The following is a 25,458-nucleotide window of genomic DNA, read 5'->3' as shown; positions in this document are numbered from 1 at the left end:
GACGTTTCCTCCGTGAAATTGGATACAAAAAGTGGACGATATGAGTATATATAGGTTACATTTGTGTAATGAACATGCTGATATGGGCGTTCGCAGTGATTTTACGGTAAAGCGTTCTCGCCATAAAGGCAACAGAAAATAAATTTCTTTCTTTCGATTGCGACAGCTTTTCTCCATTAAACCCACCTGGTCAGAGTGCATTTAGAATAAGAAACATTGAATCTGCTTCGGAAGTTTGTTTTCCTTAATTCATCAACAAACACGTATTGAAACTATCGTTTTGTATCTACATAACGTGCATGTTTACCTAATTTTTGCTACATATATGTAAAGGGTCATCACAACGGGTTCAGCAAAGAAAAGCACTGGCAGAAATATCTCTCATTTCTGCGACGCAAAAACTCAAACAATTTTCTGAGCGACGTTCTCTTCTCACCGATTCTTTAGCTTGGGTCGAATAACCTGTCTGTAACACGCTTAGTAAGGAGCGACTCCACTTCCGTTTCATCATCTCTCCAAGCAGACAGTTCGTTATGGAGTTTAAATTTGGGTCACTTGTCATCCTAATTATACTAAATTTTCAATTTCATAGGAACCAAAGTCATGAGAACCGTAAGTATTGAATAAGAAGCAAAATCAGAAAATATTCTCTTTAAGCTCTGAGCCGTTCAACTAGCAATTAACGCAGAATGGATATTATTTACCAACCGATTCACACAGAGATTACAGTAACTACTGTAAATCTTAAAGTTTTGTACCACAGTAAAAACTGGATCGTGCTGACACATCTGATAAATCGGTAGCATGTGCTACAAGGATTACAGTAAGAACTGAAGATATGTGTAATCCCAAAAAATTCCAACAACTTGATTTGTTGGAATTACACATATCCTCAGTTCTTACTGTAATCATAATAGCACATGCTACCGATTTATAGCACGATCCAGTTTTTACTGTGGTACAAAACTTTAATATTTACAGTAGAAACTGTGTTCTATGTGTGTATCGGGTGTATTTACAGTATAGTATGGTTATTTAGGGTTTGATTTAAGACAGATAAGAAGGTTATTTAGGATCAGTAATTACGAACTTACGTTAATTTTTGCCTTTGGCTTTCACTGTATAGGCCTAAGTAACTAAATGTGCAAAGTTCTAAGTACCGCTCGTGGTATTTTTTTTTTCGGGTTTTTGTTCCTCTCATGTTCTTTGGTTGACTGCGTAGCCCGTCCCTCCGTAGTACTTATAAGTAACCTATACTCAACGCCGCAGTGATGGAAAGACTTAAAACATTTGGCCTTGCCTGAGATCTGGTAATCAGATGTTCTTACATAAGAAACGATGAAACAAATCAATAATGAAATGTAGAACCAGGTTATAGTTTACCCTGTTCGGATAGTTTTTAAGTGGTTCTGTGGAAACAACCACGTGTAGGCTTCATATGAGAAACGGGAATTATAAGCACATGTGTTATCGCTAAAAACAAATACTTTATTTATTCGTGGCTGCTATCTGGCAACAAGATTAATATCTAATGCAGCATTAAATTAAATGTTTTGCCTGTCATTTCCCTTCCTCTGAGAATATGTATTCTTCTTTTACATGTATTTAAATGAAATAAAAATAAAGACAAAGGCTTTACTTGATTTCTTTTAACTGATCCATTCTTTCAAAGTAAAAAACAAATTTCTATGCTATGAATGACGAGCTGCCGTGTTTTATTTTTTTATTGAAAAAAAAAGAGAGTTGATAGCATTTACTTCAGTTGTTTCCTTAAGGGAGAAATTAATTCCCTCTTTTTGATTGAATAGTGGGGTGTTTTTTCTTCTTAATTTTTATTTCTATTAAGAAACTATATTTCAATCCAAAATATTTTGGTAAACCATTTTCTTTTATCTCCTTTTCCTAAATTATTCAGTTGATTTACAATTAGTTCGAAGAAAGAAACACTGGAAACTTTGTACTTGATTATCTTCTTGGTACTGCCATAAATATAAAAATACGAGTGGATTAAAAACAAAGGGGTTGATATGTGATATATGAGAGAGAAGCTTAAAATGTATTCGTGTTTATTTATATAGAGATGAAGGTAACGAATTTGTTTACATTTAGCAATTTAAAATTCATGTTGATATTATTTATTGTTATTCGAAACTAACATGCAATGGCAATACATGCCAATTTGGCTGGGATTACTGTTTAGTTCAAATAACTTAAAAGTAAACGTCAAACATGGTTAATACATAATGGAGATGTCTCGTCTGCTCGACGAAACGTACGTTGCGGATGGAATCGAAATCATTTATTAATTGCCCTACAACATTCATTTGGTGAAGACAATCTAAAGTGAACCGTCTTAATTTTCAATCAAATGCATTCCTACTTTGAGTTTTATAGTTAGTACGTTTGATAAAACTGCCAACCCCTAACGCAACAAAGATGCTTTAAATGAAATCCATAATTAGTTAACGAATCCTTCAACTTATATTGTACGTTTTGGTAAGCCACACCTATAAAAATGTGTCATTTTCAGGAGAACTCAGCAAGATACATACATGTCGCGGTTATACCACAAACCACCCACTGTTCATGCACTGATTACAACAAAATATTATAATCAGATAATATCTGGCAAACCATAAACAACAATATTTTGTAAAATATACAGTTTTTCACCCCTAGCTTGCATGTGAAAAAAAGTCCAGCACGTTATCTGCTTAATTGGAAAATAATTGAAAAGTGAAGCATGGAAATGACCTCGAACGGCGAGGTGAGTTTCTTTTTAAGTCGCCTAAATCGTGAGAAGGTCGTTATTCAATCAGGCTTTGCTAATTATTAGGCTAACTAATTATTATTATTATTAGGCTAACTAATTATTATTATTACTATTATTATTATTAGGCTAACTAATTATTAGTTAAAAAACAAAAACAAAGCATAAATAATATATATGAACGCAAGCAAAACCTGCAGCAACTATTTTAATAGTTCGTAACTTATTCAGCCAGATCCTGTATTGAACAGGTTTATTTGATCATTTTTCTTGTCGGTATAAAGTATGGGTGCAAAACATTTTTTTACTTGTTTCACATTTCGGGATGATGAGTAGAAACCAAAATCCAATTATGAGATTTTTAGTAGTGTCATATTTGATGTATGGGGAAAAAATAATAATTTCGGTAACTCACGTTACATCAGCTAATAGAGGTTTGAATAAAGCAAAAAATGATTATTTTTGATTATATATTCAAAAGGTTGGTAGTGATATCTGAAGTTATAGTGCCCTATGTAAGCAATAAATGAACAAATCAGTTAAGTATCACCATTTAATTTCTTAGGAGAACAAAAACAAATCTGTTAATAATTTGTGTACAAAATTTGCATTACAGCATCCTTTCATTTCATATGCAAATATCTACCAAAAAAATCAATATTTAGGAAGGCATCATATTGATTCCACAAACTTGGATATGTTTACAACAACATTTAACAAATGACAAGATGTCATTGCAGAATTTATATTTTGAGCCCATTCCACTTTTTCATGGAAATGCCCTAAAGACGAATCTATACGTTATCGCTCTTTCCTACTTGACAGGATCCTGACCACCCTGTTACACTACGCTAATAAAGTTACTTTATATAGAAAAGAGAATTTTACCCTACGTTAGTTTCCAGCAAAAGAGTACTTTTGATTAAGACATGCTACTTCAAATCTCATGTAATATAGACAATATAGACAATATATGAGAATATATGAGATCGATTATAATTCCTACGAAATCTAAGGGAGCAGTCAAACACAAATTTCACTGCTGCACAGAAAGCGGGGCTTCGTATATTTACTAGTTCTTAAAAAAAGACCAAACTGAGAGTCCAAACTGCAGTAAGAGTGATGCACATGGGACCACATGCAATGTTAAGATGTGTATGGGGCGCCTAGTGTGACATAAGTCCTGAAAATCGAAATGAGAGCCACGAGAAACCGACATATTTCAATTTAATTGGACATAAATGTTGATTTCAGGACTTATGGCACACTATAGGGGCACCATACACGAAAGTTATGTCTTAAAAGAACAGGTTAACCGCGGTCTCTTATACACACTTCAAAATTTTAATAAGCAGACAATGACGGTATATAATTTCATTAAGTCAATGCAGTAAACTTAATAAAGGCCTATTCAAATATACACAATGGAATCTTGATTATGTTACATGACAACGGAATTCGGTGTTTGCCATCGAAAAACACCACATGACTAGTGAAGTTCATTAGTATATATGTTTCCAACTCATTACGTTTTCAATTCTATATATTCATTTGCCTTTGTCGTTTAACTACATTTTATTAACAAAAGTCTGTTTAAAGTATCTCTTTCGAGATCCGGCTTTAGGAATCACAAATGACTTCGAGTTGGTTAGAATCATGTTTGATCTCTAGAGTAAGGCAAAATATGTCACCAAAAACAGATATCTCAAATTGAATTCGAGATATCGAAAATTGAATTCGAGATATCCAGAAAAGAATTCGAGATATCCAAAATTGAATTCAAGATATCAATAATTCAAATTAGAGATATCCAAAATTCAAATAGAGATATCAAGAATTCGAATTAGAGATATCCAAAATTCAATTAGAGATATCTGGAATACAATTAGACATATCCAAACTTTAATTAGAGATATCAAGAATTCGAATTAGAGATATCAGAAATTGAATTAGAGATGTCAAGAATTCGAATTAGAGATATTAGAAATTGAATGACAAAATCAACAGCATTTCTCACACGATTCTCATGGCTTTATCAGCTAAAACTGGTAAAGGTGAGTATCCCGTTAATAGATTAATACTGATGTGTGTTATAACTTCTTAACATGTGTTACAATTATGACCAGTTGCTACTGAGAAGGACTTACAAACGAAAAAAATAAAAAAAATAAAATTAACACACACTCCTTTGCATAATGATTGACTGGACTAACCAGACTACTCTAAAGGTTTCTCCAATAATTTCTGCTTTTCCATATTCGTTTTAAAATGGTATTACTGTGTGAGGGGTAATGATGAGATAAACTACGACTGCTCAGTGCTCAGATTGCAAATTATTATTTTTTTTTTTGCCGCAAACAGCTAGGTTTTGTTAACCATTCAGGCCTACTTTTCACAATGGATAAAAACGCCGCAGGTCCCAAGGGCAGAAAAATAAACCACTTGTTTATGAAAAAAAAATTTATTGTTGGCATATTGCTCAATCGCTGTAGTAAAATAAAAGTAATGGTGGGGTGGTTTAGAGTGGGATTGTCGGCTTTCTCCAAGGAAAGGACTACATCTATATAAATAAACTATACATAATATGTGATGCAAGACTGTCTGTGTGATTTCCGTTACCCTATTTCTGAAATAATTAGAAATATGAAAAGCTACATAAAGGATAACATTGTGCGCAACTTCAGACCTAAATGTAAACGAAACCAGTAAGACTGTAAGACTATTGTTAATTAATAAGTAAACTAGGGAGGAGAAAAATGGAAGGACCACGAAGGGTTCTAAATCTATTGCTCTTAAGCATTCTCAGTGTACGTTATATTAATATTATAATTACTTCATAATTACTCTTGTGTAGTGAAATGTATTTTGCGTTTTTTCGTATTGTTGTGTGTTATATAACATTTGGTAACTTTGTTTGACCATACCTCAAATTGTTAAGATTCAGCTGCATAATTATTTGCTCATGTTTAAACGAGTACCTTGCGTGATTGGCTTGTTGAACCCTCGTGATTTATGTTACGTAATAAGTCCTTTTTAATGTCCTTCGATATATATTGGGCGCACACGGAAAAGGGACCACTGGCATTGGTTGCGTTTAGCCAGAACACATAATTTATATTTTAAAATCTGAGATCCATGCGAAGCCAATGGAAAGTAATGCCACGTAAGCAGTTGGTAATAGTGGTTGCTGGAAGTTCTCGACATTAAAGGGCTAAAGAGGTATTTTGGTGTTTATATATTATAAGTTAAATGCTTTCTTCATGTGTATTTGATGGTTCATGTTTGTGCAATAGTGAAATTTGTGTAGTTTTATTTATGCCAAAAAACAAATTATAAAAATGTTGTATTTAGTACTGTAAGTTTTCTATTTTTGTATTTTCGATAGTTTTACGGGAGTTATAGTCATAACGAGTGCGGAGCCAATAAATTGCGGTGACTTTACTCTAGTTCGAAACCGTCCGTCTTTTTTCGTCTTGCCACGACCGGTACATCTTGCGACTGCTAATTATAAAAAATATTTACATAAACACGAGAAATGTGATATCAAAACTAATTACATCTGTGTTTCATTTGCAGTCCAGCCATTATGTTAATTTATACATAACTTGTAAATTTCAAACAGTGACGATAGTCTAGTAAAAAAAAGGTAGGAATAAAGGAACTCTATTTTTGTATGGAATAAACTGCTGGATATTATGGAATGTCACAATTAAATGTATGTGGGTGGTCTCGAAAGTCACTTAGCTGCTTCTTCACTCGTTCAGTTTCCTTATAAAGAACTAGGAGAAACTAGAATGTTCATAACTGATATCAGAGTCAAGAAAATAACAGCAAAATTTTGTGTATATATTCATAAGCCGGGACAAAAACAGAAAGAGCGTGAACCTGTTTTAACATTAATCAAGATGCTGCGTTCACTTGTGCTATTTTTATCTTTATGTGGTAAGTAAAATTTCCATGTCTTTCTATTGCGTTAATCTTGAAAGAATATACGGGAACAATTTTAGGTCAGTCCTGAAATGTTAAGCCGGGTTTGCCTTGTGGATTATTGCTAAGAACTGTTTAAGGGAAATGGCAGACAACTTAAAGATCCAATGAGACGGTGGAACACACTGAAAATAAGCAGAGGTTAGAAATATAATAAGCTTGTATATAAACTTGTACTTACCGGTGATAATTCATATTTTGTTTATTTATGGAAATATTTTTGAGATTTTTGTACTAAACGAACTTTGCGATGCTAAATTCCTATCATCGTGTCTCTCATACCATGCTGCCTTTTTGTAACAATGAATGAGAATACATCGCAATTTCAAGGAAGCTACGATTAATGAAAAATAAATACATTGTTCTACTAAACTAAAATAAATATACAACGACAACTAATTTCGTAGAATCGAATGAACACGTTATGATGACATGCGAATTAATACAAATTTGTAGCGCTGCATATTTTCCGGGAAGTACTGAATAATAAGAGTACAATAACTGATTATAATTCTGCTTCAGGAATAGTACGGTAACTTACAAATGACTGCATCAAAACAGTTTCAAATTAGATTTAGATTTCAACAAAATAATATATTGTAACAAATGCTGTGCAGCGGGCATACTGTCCACAGCACTTTAAATCTTAGTGAGTCTTAGTAAACCAACTGTTCATGGATCAGAAAGCCTACATCATTGTATTGCATTGAATAACTTAAGATGGTAAAGTGTACACATTGGGTTCTTCTCACTGCGGCGATCATCGGGCTACGGAAGCTTAAAGTGCCATCAACATAAGAAAACTTTGCCCCATGAAGTCAACATTTTTCAGTAGATTGTTTAGATAACAAGATAATAGCTTATAAAAAATCTGAAAACTGTTGGATTGCTCAGTTGCTTAACTGAGCTATTGAACATTTTTCTGCAAAATGTTCAATTGTTCACTTTCTTCCAATTGAGTAATTGAACAATTTTCTGCAAAATGTTGAATTGACAACTTATCATATCTCGTCAATGCAACATTTTTCTGCAAATTTGTTAATAGTTTACTTCATTCCACCTGAGCAATTGAACCAGACCGATATATACGGCTGTCTCTTGACCAGTAGTGAGTGACCTTTGAGTGCCTTGTAGATTATATCGCTGGCGAGACATTCCCAGGACAGCAGGCAGTCGCTCTTTTTTTCTGCAATTGCAAGCTATTTCCCCGGTCTCTGGGTTTGCTATCGATATGATCTTGTTATTGCGGGCTTTTAAAATTAGTCTCATATTCCTCATACAGCTATAGCCAATTTTGATGTTGTTCTTGTTAAATATCTTGTGTAAGACATGGTCACTAGGGAAATACTTTTTTACGAGTTTCAGAGACTGCGCACCCACCTTGGTTTTAACGCGTCTGCTATATGGTGGAGTGTACCATATTATTTGTCTGGCTCTGTTCTTTTTCTGGGTATGGTTGCTGCTCTTCGCTCTATGTTCAATTCCCTCCTTGTACCCAGCTTTCCGGAGGGCTGCGTTGTAGACGGGTGCTGATTATATATATATATATATATATATATATATATATTTATATATAGGAAGAACATACATTATTAAATGGCTTTGACTCCACACACTTAAAATGACACATTAAATGCTACACTTTGCTCCCTATCGCCCCAGCCCTCCCACCCCCAATCCCAAACGGAACTAATGGTTAGTGCCACAAAGGGTATTACTTGGGCAGCAATTCAAAAACCATTCTACGCTGCAGAAAAATACCCAATTCACAGTTGAAACTTTCGGTAACCAACGTGACACTATGCAGGGTTTAAGTTCCGTGTCCTCCATGTCGAACTTGGTATGTGTCTTTGTCTCTGTCGCAGGGGCGTATCCAGGATTTTTTAACCCGGGGGGGGGGGAATTACTATCTAAGCGGAGCGCCACCATCACTTGGCGCGCAGCGTACAAGAAAAGTTCTGGTTTTGATACCCCCCAGATCACCGGAAATGGCACTTCTCGGGCTTGAAATGACCAACCAGTTGTACACTTTTGCCTGAGAACCAAGAATTTCCCAATAGTTTTTTTTCCATTCATAACCCTTTTGAAGATTGTCACCAGTCACACATCATGTTCGACCTCATCGCATCTCCTGTGGATCATTGCTTTATATAGGTGATTCTACGTCGCGGCCCACAATACCCGTAAGCCCCACTTTTCAAGGTTTTAAGCCCACTATTTGTGCAGAATTTGAAAATTCACAATTCTCGTGAATAAATTCACTTCAAAACATACCCATAATGTTGCACAAAATTTCATATATGGACAACCAATACAGAATAACCTCCCTCAACCCCTAACAGACCGGTCAAAAGTGCACGAGTAGAGGGAAGTATGATGAATAATGGTGAAAATACCAGATATTTCCGAAACCTAACACTACTCACATCTACAGTTTGGAGGCTGTTCATCCCGGAACGCCATTTTCATGCTTACTGATATGATGTGATATCTGCTGTTTGCTTTAAAAATTCGAATAATTGAAATAAGACTGAAATAAGTAACTATTATCTGTTTATTGTGCAATGCTCCACAGGTGGCGTAACGATGAGCCTGGGGGCTCGTGGCCCAAAGGGGCCCCCTATCAGGAGGTCCAAGCAAGGGTGTCCGCAAGAAATGTTTACAAGGGGGGAGGGATCAGTAGGTCATAAAGTATAACACAATACTTGATACTATCTAAGCGGAGCGCCACCATCGGTTGGCGCGGAGTGTACGACGATTTGTTTTGCCAAAAAATACTCCTAGATCGTCGAAAAAGACACTTCAAGTTGCATTTACACATCGGTTATTTTGAGATCTCATGTCTTAGGATTTTGACTTTCAATAGATTCAGTAATGCATCATCGGTCAGTATGCAATGAACATAAATAGAGAACTGTTGGTTGGGGGAAATCAGTGAAATGTCAGATACTTAACCTTTTTTTTTTTTTTTTCATTTTCCAGGGCGGAGTGGGCAAGTCCCCCCCCCCCCCCAACTGTATGGATTATAATGGAGACTACTGTACAAATACAGTAATCAAACCTTAGCATAGGCCTAATTTCGGTTGAAAATTTGTCTCCACCTAAGCCTAATTTCCTGTGCTTTTTACTTACCAGATACCCCGAAGGCATCTTTATTCTTACCTTTTATTATTATATTTATATGAAAGCCCTGTCTACTTTTTCAAATGAACGCTGTTTCAAGTCTGTTGGGTGTTGGGTTATTGTTTTAGAATATTTGTACTCAGTACAACATTGGCTGGAATTGGGTTTTAAATTATATACTTCGTTTTCGATTATAATTATAAATAACACAACTAGCTCGATACAGACATTAATACCCAATGAGCCCCTGATCCGTATCACGTGAAAATATGTACATTGTCTTGTTCAGTCTTTGCATGAGTTTTTATTTCCCAGTAAAACCCTTTCCAAAGAGGTATAACCTTTTTCTGTGCATCAGTATAGCGGGGGCCCCCTTTTGGTCGGGGCCACCTGATCATCACGGTCCGAGCCCATAGGAGTTACGCTACTTTACCCACATTCTTTTCATTTTGAAAGACACATTTCAGGGAAGATCTTGGGATTTTCATCCCTAGATATCGCTAGATATTGCTACATATCCATACAGTACAGTGCCCTTGGGATTTCTTGGATGTTTCTTGCCTGATCTTGGGAAATTGTAAAGTCGGAAGTGGTCACACTCCATGTAAGTGTGTGGTGTGTTGCCGGATTTTCTCAAGGTCTTGGTACTATGGGCGAAGGTCATTAATTAAGTTTCGTAAACTCATCGGGAAGCGATTAGAGGGGTGGGGCGAAGGGTTGTGGGCGCGCGTTTTCATGCAGATGGGAACAATCTCAAGAAGTGATGGGTGCGTTATGTACCCCGACGACTCGGTCGAGTTCGAGACTAGCCACAGTTGGTTTCATAGCACAATTGTACAATTTAAGGCGTTCCATACACACACACGCGTTATGATATATCATATATATATATATATATATATATATATATACTCTAAATGATACCTTAGGTCGACATTTACATTGACTTACACACTAAATGTTATCTAACCCTAACCCTTTTTTCTAACCCTAACCCTGAACCTACCCTAACCAAACCTTGTAAATGAACGTTTTAGAGGACGGAGAACATTATAAAGCTATTTCCGACAATAAAAAAGTTTCTTAAAATGGTAGCAAAAACATTAGGTGTACACTGAAATGTCGACCTAAGGTACACTGTCGACCTAAGGTCGTTTTATTTTACCATACACTGTCGACCTAAGGTACCAAATAGACATATATATATATATATATATATATATATATATATATATATTTATATATCTACATTAGTGAGAGAGGGAAAATGGAAACGTCAAAAATGGAGTTGTCGGTATAAGGGGTAGGGTGAGACGCACACCCCCTCCGTAATCCTCGACTCGTCACTGGCTACCCTGTGTATATAATAGTGATCAGCGCTGTAATTATGACTGTTCTTCTTCTCTTCCCGTTGTCTTGGCGTTTATCTTCTACTCCCTCTTTTTCTCCTTTTTCTCTCTTTCGTCTTTCTCTTTTCCCTTCCTCCTCTTTTCCCCCCTTTTTCCCCCTTTTTTCTTCTCTTTTTTTCCTCTCCTCTTTTTCTTACCCGGGGCGCGCGCCCCCAACGCCCCCCTGGTTACGCGCCTGCTGTCGTGTCCTAATTATCCCCCTATGTGAAATCCATCTCACCTGTTCGGTTTATACACGGAGATTCATTTTAAAGTAATATCGTTTCTCATCCCGCAGAATAATGAAGTAGCTGGTACATCGTCGTCGCAAAACGTTTATTCAATTATTGTCATTTGCTTCGAGTGGAGGGCGATTACAATAAATGGTAGTTCATTGGAGTTGGTTGCAGTGATGCAAATAATGTTTGCTCTATATACTTTCTCGACAGCTGTTGTTAGCGTCTTTCTTAGGAATACGGCTGAGTCGACACCAATGAAAAGGACCCCTGGCAATAATTTCTGTAATCGTGAATTGATATACCAATATATTTCAGCAATAAAACGTCAGGTAAGCTTTGTTTTTCACATTTAATACATATATTAATACATATTTAATGCATTTATTATGCACTTACTATGCTTATACCATTATTGACGTGTGAATTTTTTCGATGTATTTTAGTTGGCGTAGCAACCAGTCATATCCTGAACGCATACCGTGGACGGTCAATGTCACTGCACAATTTTGCTGTGGTACATACGTAAATGCAAAAACAGCATTTGAAATCTCATTGAAAAAAATGCTCACCTTTAACCTCCAGTGGCTGATCTATAATCTCATTTCTCTGTGTTATAGACTGATTCATGCAATCATGGATGCAACACTGTAACAGTATTAGGCCATACTCTATAATTTAAAGTGACATAACAGATATTATTTCCAGTGCAATCGACCAGACGTAAAAAAGGCCACCACAGATGCCTTTGACGTCACCATGGGCGGTTACGACGGAGCCGAAGTCTGTGAGCTGGTGGGCTTGTACATCCTTCATAAGTTAGGTGATCTCATCGACTCGCACGATATTGGCCTCTACAGAGATGATGGTCTTGCTGTACTCAGGAACCACTCGGGCAGCCAAGCGGATAGAATGCGGAAACGTATCGTAGCAGCCTTTCATACCTTCGGTCTAAAGATAACCACCCAAGCCAATATTAAGACCGTTAACTACCTCGACGCTACACTGGACCTACGCACCGGAACACATCGCCCATTCCGTAAGGCTAATGACCAACCCACATATGTTCACTGCCTCTCCAACCACCCCCCCCCGGAAGTCACCAAACGTATTCCAGAGAGCATCGGCAACAGGATCTCCACTCTTTCATCTAACGAAGAGATCTTTGACAACGCTGCCCCCATATACAACGATGCACTCCGAGATAGCGGCTACACCTACCACCTAGTATACAACAACAGTACGGAGAGCAGCAAGAAGCAACCCAGAAAGAAACCCCGTACCAGGAACATAATATGGTTTAACCCACCTTACAGCCGTAATGTCAAATCTAATGTAGGGAAATTGTTTTTCAGACTACTCGCCAAGCACTTCCCGAAAGGAAACAAGCTCCACAAAATTTTCAACAAAAACAACGTGAACTTGAGTTACAGTTGTATGGGCAATATGCGATCAATCATCAACAGCCATAATAACCGGCTTTTATCACAAAACGAGCTTAGACCGCAGCTGGCTCAACGCATATGCAATTGTAGAGAAAAACTTAATTGCCCCCTCAACAGGAATTGCTTGGTGAGCAGTGTAATATATAGGGCCGATGTTACTACTGGTGATGACACCAAATCATACATAGGGCTATCGAGTGGCCCCTTTAAGCAAGTATAGTAACCACAGTAAGTCCTTCCGACATGAGCGTTACGAGAAAGAAACGGAGCTTTCCAAACATATATGGGACCTGAAGCGTAAGGGTGCCCCTTCGTTATTGAGTGGAGCGTACTTAAGCATTCCAATACCAGCATGCGTAGATCCGGTCAATGTAACCTCTGTATTGATGAAAAGCTTTGTATCCTCCTGTCCAAAAACCCGCATTTACTCAATAAGGGATCTGAATTCATCTCCAAGTGTCGCCACAATAGGCTCAAACCAATGAACCGTGCACGTAAGAAATAGGGTTCGTGTTCCCCATAGAATATATCCGCGCAGCGAGTATTTGTTCAGTTGTCTGACGATCGCCACCCTAAAAGGGCGTGAAACTCCGAGTAACAGCTGTACTTACCAAGGCATTTACTTATATGTTTAGGCTCTGCTTTTATAGCATAGAGCACTCTTCTTGCAGTCCTGATCCTTCCTTGTTATATATATATATATATATATATATATATATATATATATATATATATATATATGTACCGGTATATATATATATATATATATATATATATATATATATGCATATCTAACATTTCAATCCCGTCATTGTTTGTCCCAGTTCTAAACTCATATGAAATGTTCAAGAATTTCCTCTCTCTCTCTGTCTCTTTCATATTACCAGGCCCAAGTTGGAGAACTGCGCGAATGAATAACAATATTCACTTCTAATTCTTAAAGGCCATTTATCAACTACAACGAAATGCTGAATTGAACAAAACCGCCGCTAATTACATTTGCTTCTGTGCATGAGAAGAGGATATACTCGCAATGTATTGGAGTTGAAATGATGTTATAAATGGTCAACATTTTCATACGTTTAGGCTGACTAGAGTGGTCATAACAACTTCCTTCCATGGTACTCTTCTTGTTATTTTATTTCTAAAATGTAGCATGATCATCCTCTCCCTCCTCACCCACAAATTTGGATGAAATCAACCATAATCTAATTCCAACTAATCCTATCCTTAAACGTGTTTGATGTAAGACTTTGCTCAGATGAAATCATTCGGGAAAGAAGCAAAATAAAGTTTTCTTTAATTGAAAACGATTGGTCTGTATTTCGTTTCGTCGTATTATGTGATTTCCTTTATATATCTTATACACACTTGAACATGGGAACTAAAACACAATGATGTTGACCAAATAGGTCTTAAATCCCTTGTGAGCCGCCTAACATGGGTCAGAACTGCCATATTGCTGGCCACTGATCAGACCTTATTTTTACGGGCATGACCTTATGAGTCTGATTAACATTTGACCCCGTCTAATGTTTGGGTAAAATATGACCCAATAATCTTCAAATTATTTCATTTATTCATTCCATTTTACATATAAAAGTATAACTAATATAACAGGGAAAGGGGAGAAAATGGGTAAGATGTTAGGATCTCATATCATCTACAAATACAAAAGTTAATACATACAACGATATAACAAAATAACCAACTACAACAAACCCTTTTAAGTGCTCGGATTGAATGTTTACAGCACAACAGTATATGACAGAGTTTCTGTAGACTTGTGTTCTGTATTTTGGCAAGTTGTTGGGATTTCTTAGATTTCTATTCGATTTGTGCAGGAGACTTTTCAGTTCAGTATACAAAGGGTGAATCTGATAACTGCTAATATTAACTATGAGACCTGTCCCTCTGTTGTATAATCAAGTTAATTGAAACTGCCACATCAATAAGGAAATGCTGCTTTAAAGGTAAAGGTCATTCCATATCAAATCACCAAATTTTGGAGTATGTTGTAATTGGACATCTTTGAAAAATTCCAAAATATATTGTATGATTGGAACACTATTAAATAGGCATATTCTGTAAAAATCAGTTGCATTGCTTCACAATTGGCCGATTTATCACACTTTAAAATTCCGCAATTTGTCGCCACCGCAGCATTTTGGCATTTTCTTGACTTTTGAGGTCTCGTTTCTCAGCAATTGAACATCCTACTACCTGCGTAGTACATATGCCTATAGAGTCTATCCCATAAAACAGGAATTTAAAAAAATTAGGCTACAAAAATATTGTCTTGTGGAGTTAGGTTAACTTAAAGGTGGGCTCGCTCATAAATTCCTCGTAAATTTGTGTCCTTCACACCACCCAATTCAAAAATAATATAAATACTACCCTCTACCGGTTCGTCGCTGTTGTCTCGTAATTTCTTAGCAATCCCGTATTTACGGCTAATAAGCAATAAACGGGTTTGGCTACATGAAGCGGTGGCCTTGACGAAATTCCTGCATAGTTTCTTGTCTATGGCAGTGCCAGTAGTATGTGGTAAATTATTACACCGCGTTTTCGTGTGTGTTGTGTGATACAAAACTCTGCAGTAGTTTGTTTATACGTTCAGAACTAGTGTCAAAATATTCGATTTTGTACTTTTCACTAAAAATATGCTATATTTAGTGATGAATTGCTCTTAAACCATAACTACAGGATACTTGATTCTTTCAGAGGTTATTATGTCTAGTACAAACAATACAAAATAATGATTGCAATGCTTTCCTATAATATATTTGCAAGTTGTGCAACTCTAAAGTTGCTATTTCATGCTTCGATGCAGCATGAGGTAGGGGTTTTGATGCCAATTTTTTTAAACAAAGTAACCATGTTAGAGCTGTCAGAGTTTTATACTTCAGTTATAAATATAAAGTACACCTAAACAAATTTCAGGAATCTAGCTTTTCTCAATATTAATTTATGAAGTTGTTATGTTGCTCCGATGTCGTCTTTGACAGCCAATAACTCAAAACGCGTCATGTTGAAAAAATCTGATATTTTTTTCTGAAGCGATGTAGTACCACCCTGTTTGTACCCAAAAAATTCAGGAGGATGTTTTGCCTTATTTTGAGATGAAAAATCCTCAAAGTTTGGGACTTTTACAGAAAAACGTTTGTGACTGTTTTGATGTTCCACATGTTTTGAGCCTGGGTATTGTAATTCAGGTTCATTTAATTCAATACTGTGCAGTTTTTAATGTCATATAAACAAAAACTATTTGCAATGTACTTGTCTCAGTGTTTCTGGTTTAATTCATTTAATTAAAAGACTTTAATATAAAATGATTGTCAACAAGTACATACATGCACAGTGTGTACAGTACATACATGTGTGTACATGTACAGTGTGTATTAGTAGTGTTAGGTGTAAACATAGTCTTCCGGCACTCATTGTCCTTATCCAAATGGATCCCCACCAAACATGATACTTGTGTTCAGGTGCTTCATTTCATTACGATACATGATGAGAAATTCCAAACAACCAACGCGGTAATACCTAACAGATAATCCCCTAGTTTAGTGGGATAGTCAATAGGTACTCTCATGATCGCCACATGTATCATTATGTTTAAGTAGTTAGTAGATTAAAACGCTCCTTTTCTCGATATCCAGTTGTGTGAGGATGCTCTTGAACGACCTTGTTTTATATATATATATATATATATATATATATATATATATATATATATATATATATATATATATATATATATATATATATAATAAATTTGATATATATATATATATAATAAATTTGATATATATATATGTATTGGTAGTACCATTACTGATATATAAAAATAATATTACCATTCCCCTAAACAATTTCGGTTTGTAGGCATATGGCTGTAACGACACAGAGCTGATTTGAGAGCGTAATGCAAGTTACCGAGAGACCAAGTTTTTAACTTTTTTTTTCACTGCAGCAGATAATTTCCTGCCATTTCATATTATGCTTCTAGTCAAAGTAAAGAGTATAACAATAGTTGAAAGAATTAGAAATGTACCTAGTATATAGATATAAAGAGCCATTGAAAACTGTAATGCGAGTTACCAGAAATGCGAGTTACCAGAAATGCGAGTTACCTCTGTAATGCGAGTTACCATATATTATTCCAATCTCACAAAGCACACTTGCAGTACTACTGATCAACAAAGCAATAGAGCCCAATAAATACTTTTATAAGGTGTGCACAGTAGGTACTTCCTGTACCCAGAATGCACTGCAACCTCCATTACATCACATGTGACCCTTAGGACAGTTTCAACAGACATTGATGATTTTAACACCTGACCTTTGTGGAATCACGGACCTCCCATGTTGCATTCAACTGTGACATCATCAAATGAGTAAAGTAAGAACATCCTTTCTCCATTTTAACATTAACAATTTTTCATGGGATATTAATTGCTTAATACAATATTTAGGACAAATTGTGAGAGCTTAGGCTATATTAGTCTGTAGCCTATCACATAGTAATCTAGTATGTTCTTGGATGGGCAAATATTGTAAATCATGACCATTATAATGTGCCTTACATCCTGATGGAAATAATTCTTGATATGAAACTGATGTTGCCAAGGGTTTGGGCACCTCGGAATTAGTGGGGATGGGCAGAGGGGAGGCTGAAGGGGATTTTGCAGAAGGGAAGATTGGGGCCACTGGGGGGGGGGGAGGGGCGGTGTTGCGGAGGCTTGGTCAGTTGGGATAGATTGTTGTGGTTTACCAAGTCAAATGTGTGTTCTCAAATATCATGATGTGCAAAACCCTTCCCCAATATGAGTGGCTTAAGTCACTACAATGTGAAAATCAACCTTAATTTGATACAAAACACCATCCATTCAAGGTTATCTAGAATGGCCTACCACCATGCCCTCATTCTGCATGATGATACATCTATTGTGTTATTGTTGATAATGTTATTTATACTGATAGAATTAGGGACAAAGATTGTTTTATTAGTTTCATGCTTTTCCTAAGAACCCTAAGTACAATTTTTCGAAGTTCCCAATCACTAATCAACATGCCAAAGAAACTTTTATTGTACTTCACTATAAGCTTTGAACCTGTTTAACTTTCAGTACATGTTTTGAGACATTAAAATGGAAGCGGAGAGCTACCAGTTTTGCTTGGATTAGCTTGATTGGAAATTTGGATTGATAATTCAAGAATGGACATTGCAATCTTGTTAATCAACAATTGTTCAGTTGAATTTTCTGGTTCAATCAGCTTCGATTATTATTGATATAATTGTCAGGATGGATAAAGTTTTTGCTAATTGTTGTTAAAAGTTTTGTAAAGTGTTTTACAGTTTCTAAGAATTTCTAAGAGTTCCAAGTGTTTAAAAAATGACTTTGGAGCATATCTTTTTCAAAGAATTTGATCAATAAAGAGCAAAATCGATGACTGGACAAAGTGTAATGCGAGTTACCGTAATGCGAGTTACCAGACTTTCCCCCCTCTATACCACATCTGAAGTTGTTTCATATTTTCTACTGCTGATATATAAACATCAGTAGGGTAGATATCTTGTACATGTATGCAATTGAAAACATCATTCTTTGTTTGAGCACGGTGCCATTTTGTACCGGTGTCAATTTTTCAGGTGTCCTTTTTCCGTAATGCGAGTTACCGATATTTGGAAGCGCACCATACATTAAGGCGAACATAATTATAGTTCTTGATAATTTCATTTTGTAGTTATGAATGTTGGATATAACACCACAGAAAATTGAGGAATTACAGTTACCCATATTCAAGCCACAGCACTTGGATTATAAAAACAGGAAAAAGTGTAATGCGAGTTGCCATATATATATATATATATATATATATATATATATATATATATATATATATATATATATATATATATATGTATATATATATATATATATATATATACATATATACATACATATATATATATATACATATATATACATATATACATATATATACATATATATATACATATATATATATATATACATATATATATATATATATATATATATATATATGTAGCTATGAATGTTTAGCTATATTTGTCCGCGTACAAAGCGGGAGGCCCGGGGGGTTCGAATCCCGGTGGAGGCTGGAAGTTTTTTCACTGTTCTGGATTTTCCTTCTCATTACGTTTCATTTATATATATTCATTTGCCTTTGTCGTTTACCTCCATTCCATTAACATAAAGTCTGTTCAAAGTATCTCTTTCGAGATCGGCTTTAGGAATCACAAATGATTTTCGAGTTGGTTAGCATCATGTTAGATCTCTAGAGTAAGGCAAAATATGTCACCAAAAACAGAACTAGTATTGTTCGATACAGGTGTCAAACGCCTACAATGAAATTACGACCTTCCTTACCGGTTTCGAACCTCTGGACATACAATCAGCGTCCATGGCCTAGTTGGTTAGGGTGTCCGCGTACAAAGCGGGAGGCCCGGGTTCGAATCCTGGTGGAGATTGGAAGTTTTTTCACTGTTTTGGATTTTCCTTCTCATTACGTTTCATTTATATATATATATATATATATACATACATACATACATCTTTTATATTTATAAAATTCATATAATAATATATATTTTTTAATTTTCATACAGACACAATTTCCTATAGGACAGTGTTACCGTTTTAATTGCGAGCAACAAACAACAGACACTGTGATTAGAGGATTATGTGAGGCACGTGATCTGGTAAGCTAAAATGCCGTTAATTTCAGACCCATTTATGAGTGTTGTTAACAGGATAGTCCATACAAAAGGTGGCTGATGAAAGTGTATTATATTTTTTAGAATCCTGGTACAGTACAATTCAATCCCTAGAGTCCGTTTGCGACATTTGAACCTGAACTTGAAACATCTCGTTAACCAGCCCAAGAAAAAAACGGAATGTTTTTTTTCTCTTTTAGGCTGGACTACCTTTTTAACATCCTCATTAAACGAATATTCTGATGGCTGGAAAGATTGCATTGCAACTATGCTGTTATTTGTCTTCATGTTTCAGTCAAAATCACATTCATATGGCGATGATTGATGAATTCTTATCAATTTGGTGACAGTTTGTGAATGCATCTTGCACGAGCAAGTATCAATGATGTAATTTTGCAATTAAGATGTAGATCATAGTTGAAATCTTTCCCAAAAGAAGAATATAATAATACCAATGCTTCTACCAAAAATCAAAATCTATCAGACCTTCAATGAGGTGATTTTATTTGGTAGGTTTAGAACATAAAGCTTTTGACTAACATCACCCCCTGATGACAATATTTCACAGACCCATCAGTATACTGTGATCCTCTGCATGGAGCAAATTAGGGTTTATCATCAAGTCAAGATGTTACTCTCCCACTGAGAAGTCGAATAAGAGAACAAAGATCAAAGATCAAAACCCAATATCAAGATATTGGGTTTTCAAATTACCAATGTTAAATATGCTTGTGTGTGTTCTTACCTTTATATGGTAATAGTTCTCAATGTCGATATATACTATATGATTTATCTCATAAACTGTATTGTCATGTTCACATTCATAAATACATAACATTTGCAACTTTCCGTACATTTTACAGTTTTGAAGTGAAGCGAACCGCGGATGGCGGGGGAGATTACCGGGATTTAGGGTCCTACGCTTCGAAATCATAAGTGATCAATGAGGATGCAAGAGTGTTCTTGCGTTGAAACAACGGCTGACATTTTTTACAAACTCTACACAATATGAAAATGAAAATATACAAGTGAAGAATAAGCCATGACACATGACAGTATTAAATGGCTTGATATAATAAATGGCTATAAAGGACTCTTTACTATCTTAATTAAAACTATCCTTACTCGGGGAAAAACCTATACTCAACCGATGAAATATTCACAGAACCTATGCTCCAACTGTGAAATACCAATTACAGAACTCTATCTGTAACATAAATACTCAAGCTACGAAATAACTCTTGTACTCTTACAATGCTGTATAAAAATGTGTAAAGCGTATAAATAACAATGTAAAATGAACATTATGAAATAAACTGCATAAATAATAATAAACGTTTGCCAACAGGCGAGGAATTTAACACCTTCGTAATGGCCAGCCTAGGGCAACACATGCCAGCTGCAACACATTATAGGCCTTTCCACCGTACTGTTCCTAGACAGCAGGAATTTCTACCTCCTGAACCCACAAACTCTCAAGAGACTTGGCACTCTATAGCTATCCATAAAGGCTAAGATTAAAAGGACAAGCTTTGAGACAACTCTATAGTGACCAACAGTAAACAATATGTTGAAGATACAAAATACAAATACAGTATACGCTCTCTACACTGCGAGCAGTACAATACAAAAATACAGTTACAATAAATAATCTCTCAATACAACTCAACTGTCAATACAGTACAATACAATACACTGACACACTTCACTGTCAATTACTACAGTATAATAATACATAACTGTTAATAACTTTTGGGTAAACTGAAACTCAAGGTACTGTAACATTACAGTATAAAAGTACGCAATAAAACACACGTGCTTAACAATACACGCTATACCCATAGGACCGAGGTCCAAAACACAACCTATCATGTACTTTACACAGTTAAGTACAACCTAGCCAGAGGGCAACAATTACAACTACGATTCAATTAACAATAAGGGTACGTACGGCACTTTAAATAATAACAATATGTATTACTTAATCTCTTACTACACTGAAGTCAGCTCGCTCGCGGAAACGAAGAAGAGGACTCTACGCTCGCGGTAAAGGAAGCTCTCCACGCTCGCTATAGAGGTTGGTATGATCCGCCATCTTGGAAACCAATGGCTTCGAGCCAGAAGCCGAACCATCCAAAAACCTGAGGCATCCTGCCTCTGAGAAGGGTGACATCTCCTTCCTGACTTCAGGTGATACAGATAATGAATAACTCTGGGCAATTAACAACCCGAGAATAAGTGAAATTAACAAAAATATGAACGGGATCACGAGGCGATGCCCCGGAGCTCTGCAGGGACGATGCTGCCATTAAAACGACGTATACAGAACTGAAGAACCACACGTGGAAACAGCTAACGCTAAAAACTGACTGTTACGAACTATTACGTAAGACATGTAAATACAACGGGTGCACACTACAAAATTTCACTTCACTGCAGAAGGGGACGAGGAGGCAACAAATAGAAGTAAAACCCTCCATGCGTTCTTCTCATCCACTTTCTCTTACGTCTTTCCTCTTATACATAGTCACAACGAGTAGTTGATCCTTTCATACTTACCTTGAAATAATATTATACTATTATCTACTCTTAACGCTGATCAAATTGGTCATCAATTAACGTCAAGAAACAACTAATTCGTATTAATATTTTGTCTAAGTATTTTAAAGTAAATCATCATGGTTTCCTATTTTAACCCACTGTCAAGAACGTTTTGTCCCATAGTCTTTTCCCCGTTCAACTTCGAAGCAATTTGTATTTTGGTGGTAAAATACTGCAGGTCAGAAGTGGCTTACTTTTAGGTTAATATGTTCTTACGAATTAAGGAAAACGTCATATGGTATTTACGTTACCGCTTCTATAACGCTAAAAGGGGCAAATGATTTAGTGACAGGACTGCATATGAATGGAAGCTTAAGTAGTAAGCCAGGTGCCAATTTGACCCTCATGCTGATTGGGGGCATTAAGCGTGCCACAGCTTGGTATAAATGAAGTTCAACGCACTTTTCAATCTGCAATTATTGGTGTGTTTTCTTTATTGTTATCAACATATTTGTATCAAACTCAAATAATAAAGTCATTTACAATAATGGTTGGTTACTTGGCTAATGCTCGATTACTTAAATTTACCATAATTTCGAATTAAAAATAATAATTTATTTCATAAAGCGTAAAATCCACAAGTGCTCTAAAGCGCTATGTAACAGGAAATAAATATATGACACAAAATATGTAGTGAAACTGCAGAATAAAATACAATATAGATGAGTATGAAGAATAACTTGATTGAACGATACCGGTGAGGCTTTGCAGAACTTGCCTTCTGCAAAATTAAGCTACCATGCTAAAATAATCATTGTCTAGGAGCCTTTGGACATTTTTCAAATGAAAGAAGGTGTATTTTCATCATGGAAGATAACATTACTTTTTTCTGTGAGAGACAACATACTTTATAAATACAAAATATACTGCACTATTACAATTTCATATACGGTAAGTAGTTTTACTTTTGTTTTTGTAAGAATCGTTTTCACTTTTTCCTGTGACACTTTGAACATGATAAATATGTTTCGTGTTAAATATATTTTCTCATCAGGGATACGATTCCCAAGACTGGTGTACTATGTTAATTTTATCGATGACACAGTTATCCGGACACTACTATAGAAATAGAAATCCGGACATAGATGATAGACCATTTGCTACATTTCTACAGCTCGATGACCTTATCTGTCCAACATACAATGCGCCGGTTAGTTGGCTGACTTTCTTCACAATCCAGTCAAAATTCAGATATACCGTATTATCATTGAGGCCCACATCCCTATAACAAAGATTCAGATGTTCACTTCCAGTTGCAAAAGGGATCAATACAGAGAAGTAGAGCAAGTACATAATATAGTATACCTATTTGCTGTTATCGTAGTTATCGTATAGGTATACTATATTATATATATATATTATATATAATAATAATAATAATAAAAATAATTACAATGACAATGGCAATAACAATAGCGATACTCGTAGCGATATAGCAATAGCAATAACAAGTGTCCTTTAAATGAGGATGTCAAAATTGAAAACTGTCCGGATGTGTTCTTTGTTATATGATGATATTATTGATTGAGGGGGTAGGGTGAGGGGGGGGGGGACTTTTACACCACTTCCTCTCTCAAACTCATAAAAAGATGCATAGTAGCAATAGGCACAACATTGTAAATGTCAATTTGTTTTCTTACCGAACATCCAAAGGTTCCTATGAGGTCCTCTCAATCATATAACTCATCCATTTCCTTCATTTTCTATTACAGGTATATGTAAGTACGACAGCTAGCTTGCAAACGCTTTTCTGTTTTGCTATATTTGCTATTGCAAAGGAATGCGAGTTTTGACGTACAATACCATCCCGCTTGTGCGAAGTTAGTTGTATTATGAAGGACGAATGTTTTGTGACAGCATGTCAGAAGCAACACATGACACATTTGTGGAAGAATGTACATGTGAGGAATGCTTGAACTAGACTTGAGAGGTATGAAGTCACACAGTGCATACATAATTGCTATTGTTGCGTGGCTTTCAAGTTCGACGAGGGAAGCAAGAATAGGTGTGAACAGAAGCTGAGAGTGCTGAGAACAACGCGTGTGAGCTTTCATTGTACAATATACGATTCTGAAATGTCCATGCTTGAACTTGAGAACAAAACTCGATCGACGTTGGAAAGTCCTACATAACATAGAGAAAGTATATAACATACTGAGCAACTGGGGCATGAGTGGAGAGGATGGACGAATCACTTAACGACGTTCGTATAAACGTGATGATTGGAGGACAATTTAGTATTTCGTTCGCGTTATCAACACGCATCATATTTCATTAACAGTAATATACGTACAGAAGAGAGAAATGGAAATTTAGTACATGACGACATCAGCATATAATATAACAAAAGAACAGATTATAAATTATATTAAAATGAGCTAAGCTTCTTTACAAAGAACAGAGGTTCAATATGCCGTCTGATAGACGGAGAGGATGAATGATTTGTACAACACTGTCACAGTCTGTTACCCTGTCTAATTTTGTTTGTCGATGATATATTTAGCCTTCTTCCATCCGTATTACAGGGGACGCTCTCAAGCCGACTACGCATGTCCAAAGGCAACTTCGCATGGGTATTAGGTGACAACATGTACTTGCATAACTCAATGTCTGCACCTTAGGTGGCCTATTGCATTTCATGGAGAGTGTCCCCTATTGTTAGTCTTGTACAGCGTTTGATACTCTTACCAGTGAGTTGTTATGGAACAACTCCCTGCTCTTACAATATAGTGATATTCTTGAGCTTTATGTATATATGCGTTGGATTGGTTCAGGAGTTGTGGGGAAAAGTATATGGTCCGAGACAGTAGTGAATAAAGAACAGACAGACATTTTACCTGTTCACTTAATCTTAATTTGTACTTGTTGTTTTATATATCTATAGGACCCCCGTCACTATAGGAACGTTTAAACTAGAGAGGTATTAAATGTTATGTTATTCACACACACACATGTGACAGCTTACACATGAGGTAAGTGTAAAGAACATGAAAGGAAGCATATTGTCCTTGTTCCATTTGTCCTGTTATGATCCTGCACAGCAATGGTGATTCAGTGACAAGTCATTGCAGGGAGATGAAGCCGGGGAACTGGGGATACGCGCCCCCTCGGTATTGTAAAAATCTAATTCCATTAACAGTTA

General features: G+C 36.0%; 1 protein-coding gene across 2 annotated transcripts; it reads left to right on the top strand.

Annotated features, from left to right (window-relative positions):
* The first annotated feature begins 271 nt into the window (after positions 1 to 271).
* Positions 272 to 25,458, top strand: LOC139964215 (uncharacterized). 2 transcript variants are annotated; one of them, XM_071965642.1, is made up of 5 exons: positions 272 to 612; positions 11,718 to 11,836; positions 19,608 to 19,700; positions 23,311 to 23,466; positions 24,029 to 25,458. In XM_071965642.1, exons 1-5 carry the CDS (start codon positions 534 to 536, stop codon positions 24,107 to 24,109), a joined length of 528 nt encoding a protein of 175 aa, XP_071821743.1. In that variant the 5' UTR covers positions 272 to 533; the 3' UTR covers positions 24,110 to 25,458. The 2 variants fall into 2 exon arrangements, 1 of the variants encoding a protein (XP_071821743.1); XR_011791912.1 differs by lacking the exons at positions 272 to 612; positions 11,718 to 11,836 and adding an exon at positions 13,840 to 14,070 and having other exon boundaries at positions 24,029 to 25,457.

This window comes from Apostichopus japonicus, chromosome 22, assembly GCF_037975245.1.
Source record: "Apostichopus japonicus isolate 1M-3 chromosome 22, ASM3797524v1, whole genome shotgun sequence".
NCBI classification, from domain to species: Eukaryota; Metazoa; Echinodermata; class Holothuroidea; order Aspidochirotida; family Stichopodidae; genus Apostichopus; species Apostichopus japonicus.
The sequence above is the reverse complement of the archived record's forward strand: the minus strand, read 5'-3'. Positions and strand labels throughout refer to the sequence as shown.

What these genes read in the sequence shown, in the direction of transcription:
- LOC139964215 (XM_071965642.1), top strand. Translation starts at nt 534, where the DNA reads ATGGAGTTTAAATTTGGGTCACTTGTCATCCTAATTATACTAAATTTT. An exon ending in TTTCAGCAATAAAACGTCAG is followed by an intron (nt 11,837 to 19,607) that starts GTAAGCTTTGTT and finishes ATTTTCATACAG; the next exon opens with ACACAATTTCCTATAGGACA. An exon ending in GTCCAACATACAATGCGCCG is followed by an intron (nt 23,467 to 24,028) that starts GTTAGTTGGCTG and finishes TTTCTATTACAG; the next exon opens with GTATATGTAAGTACGACAGC.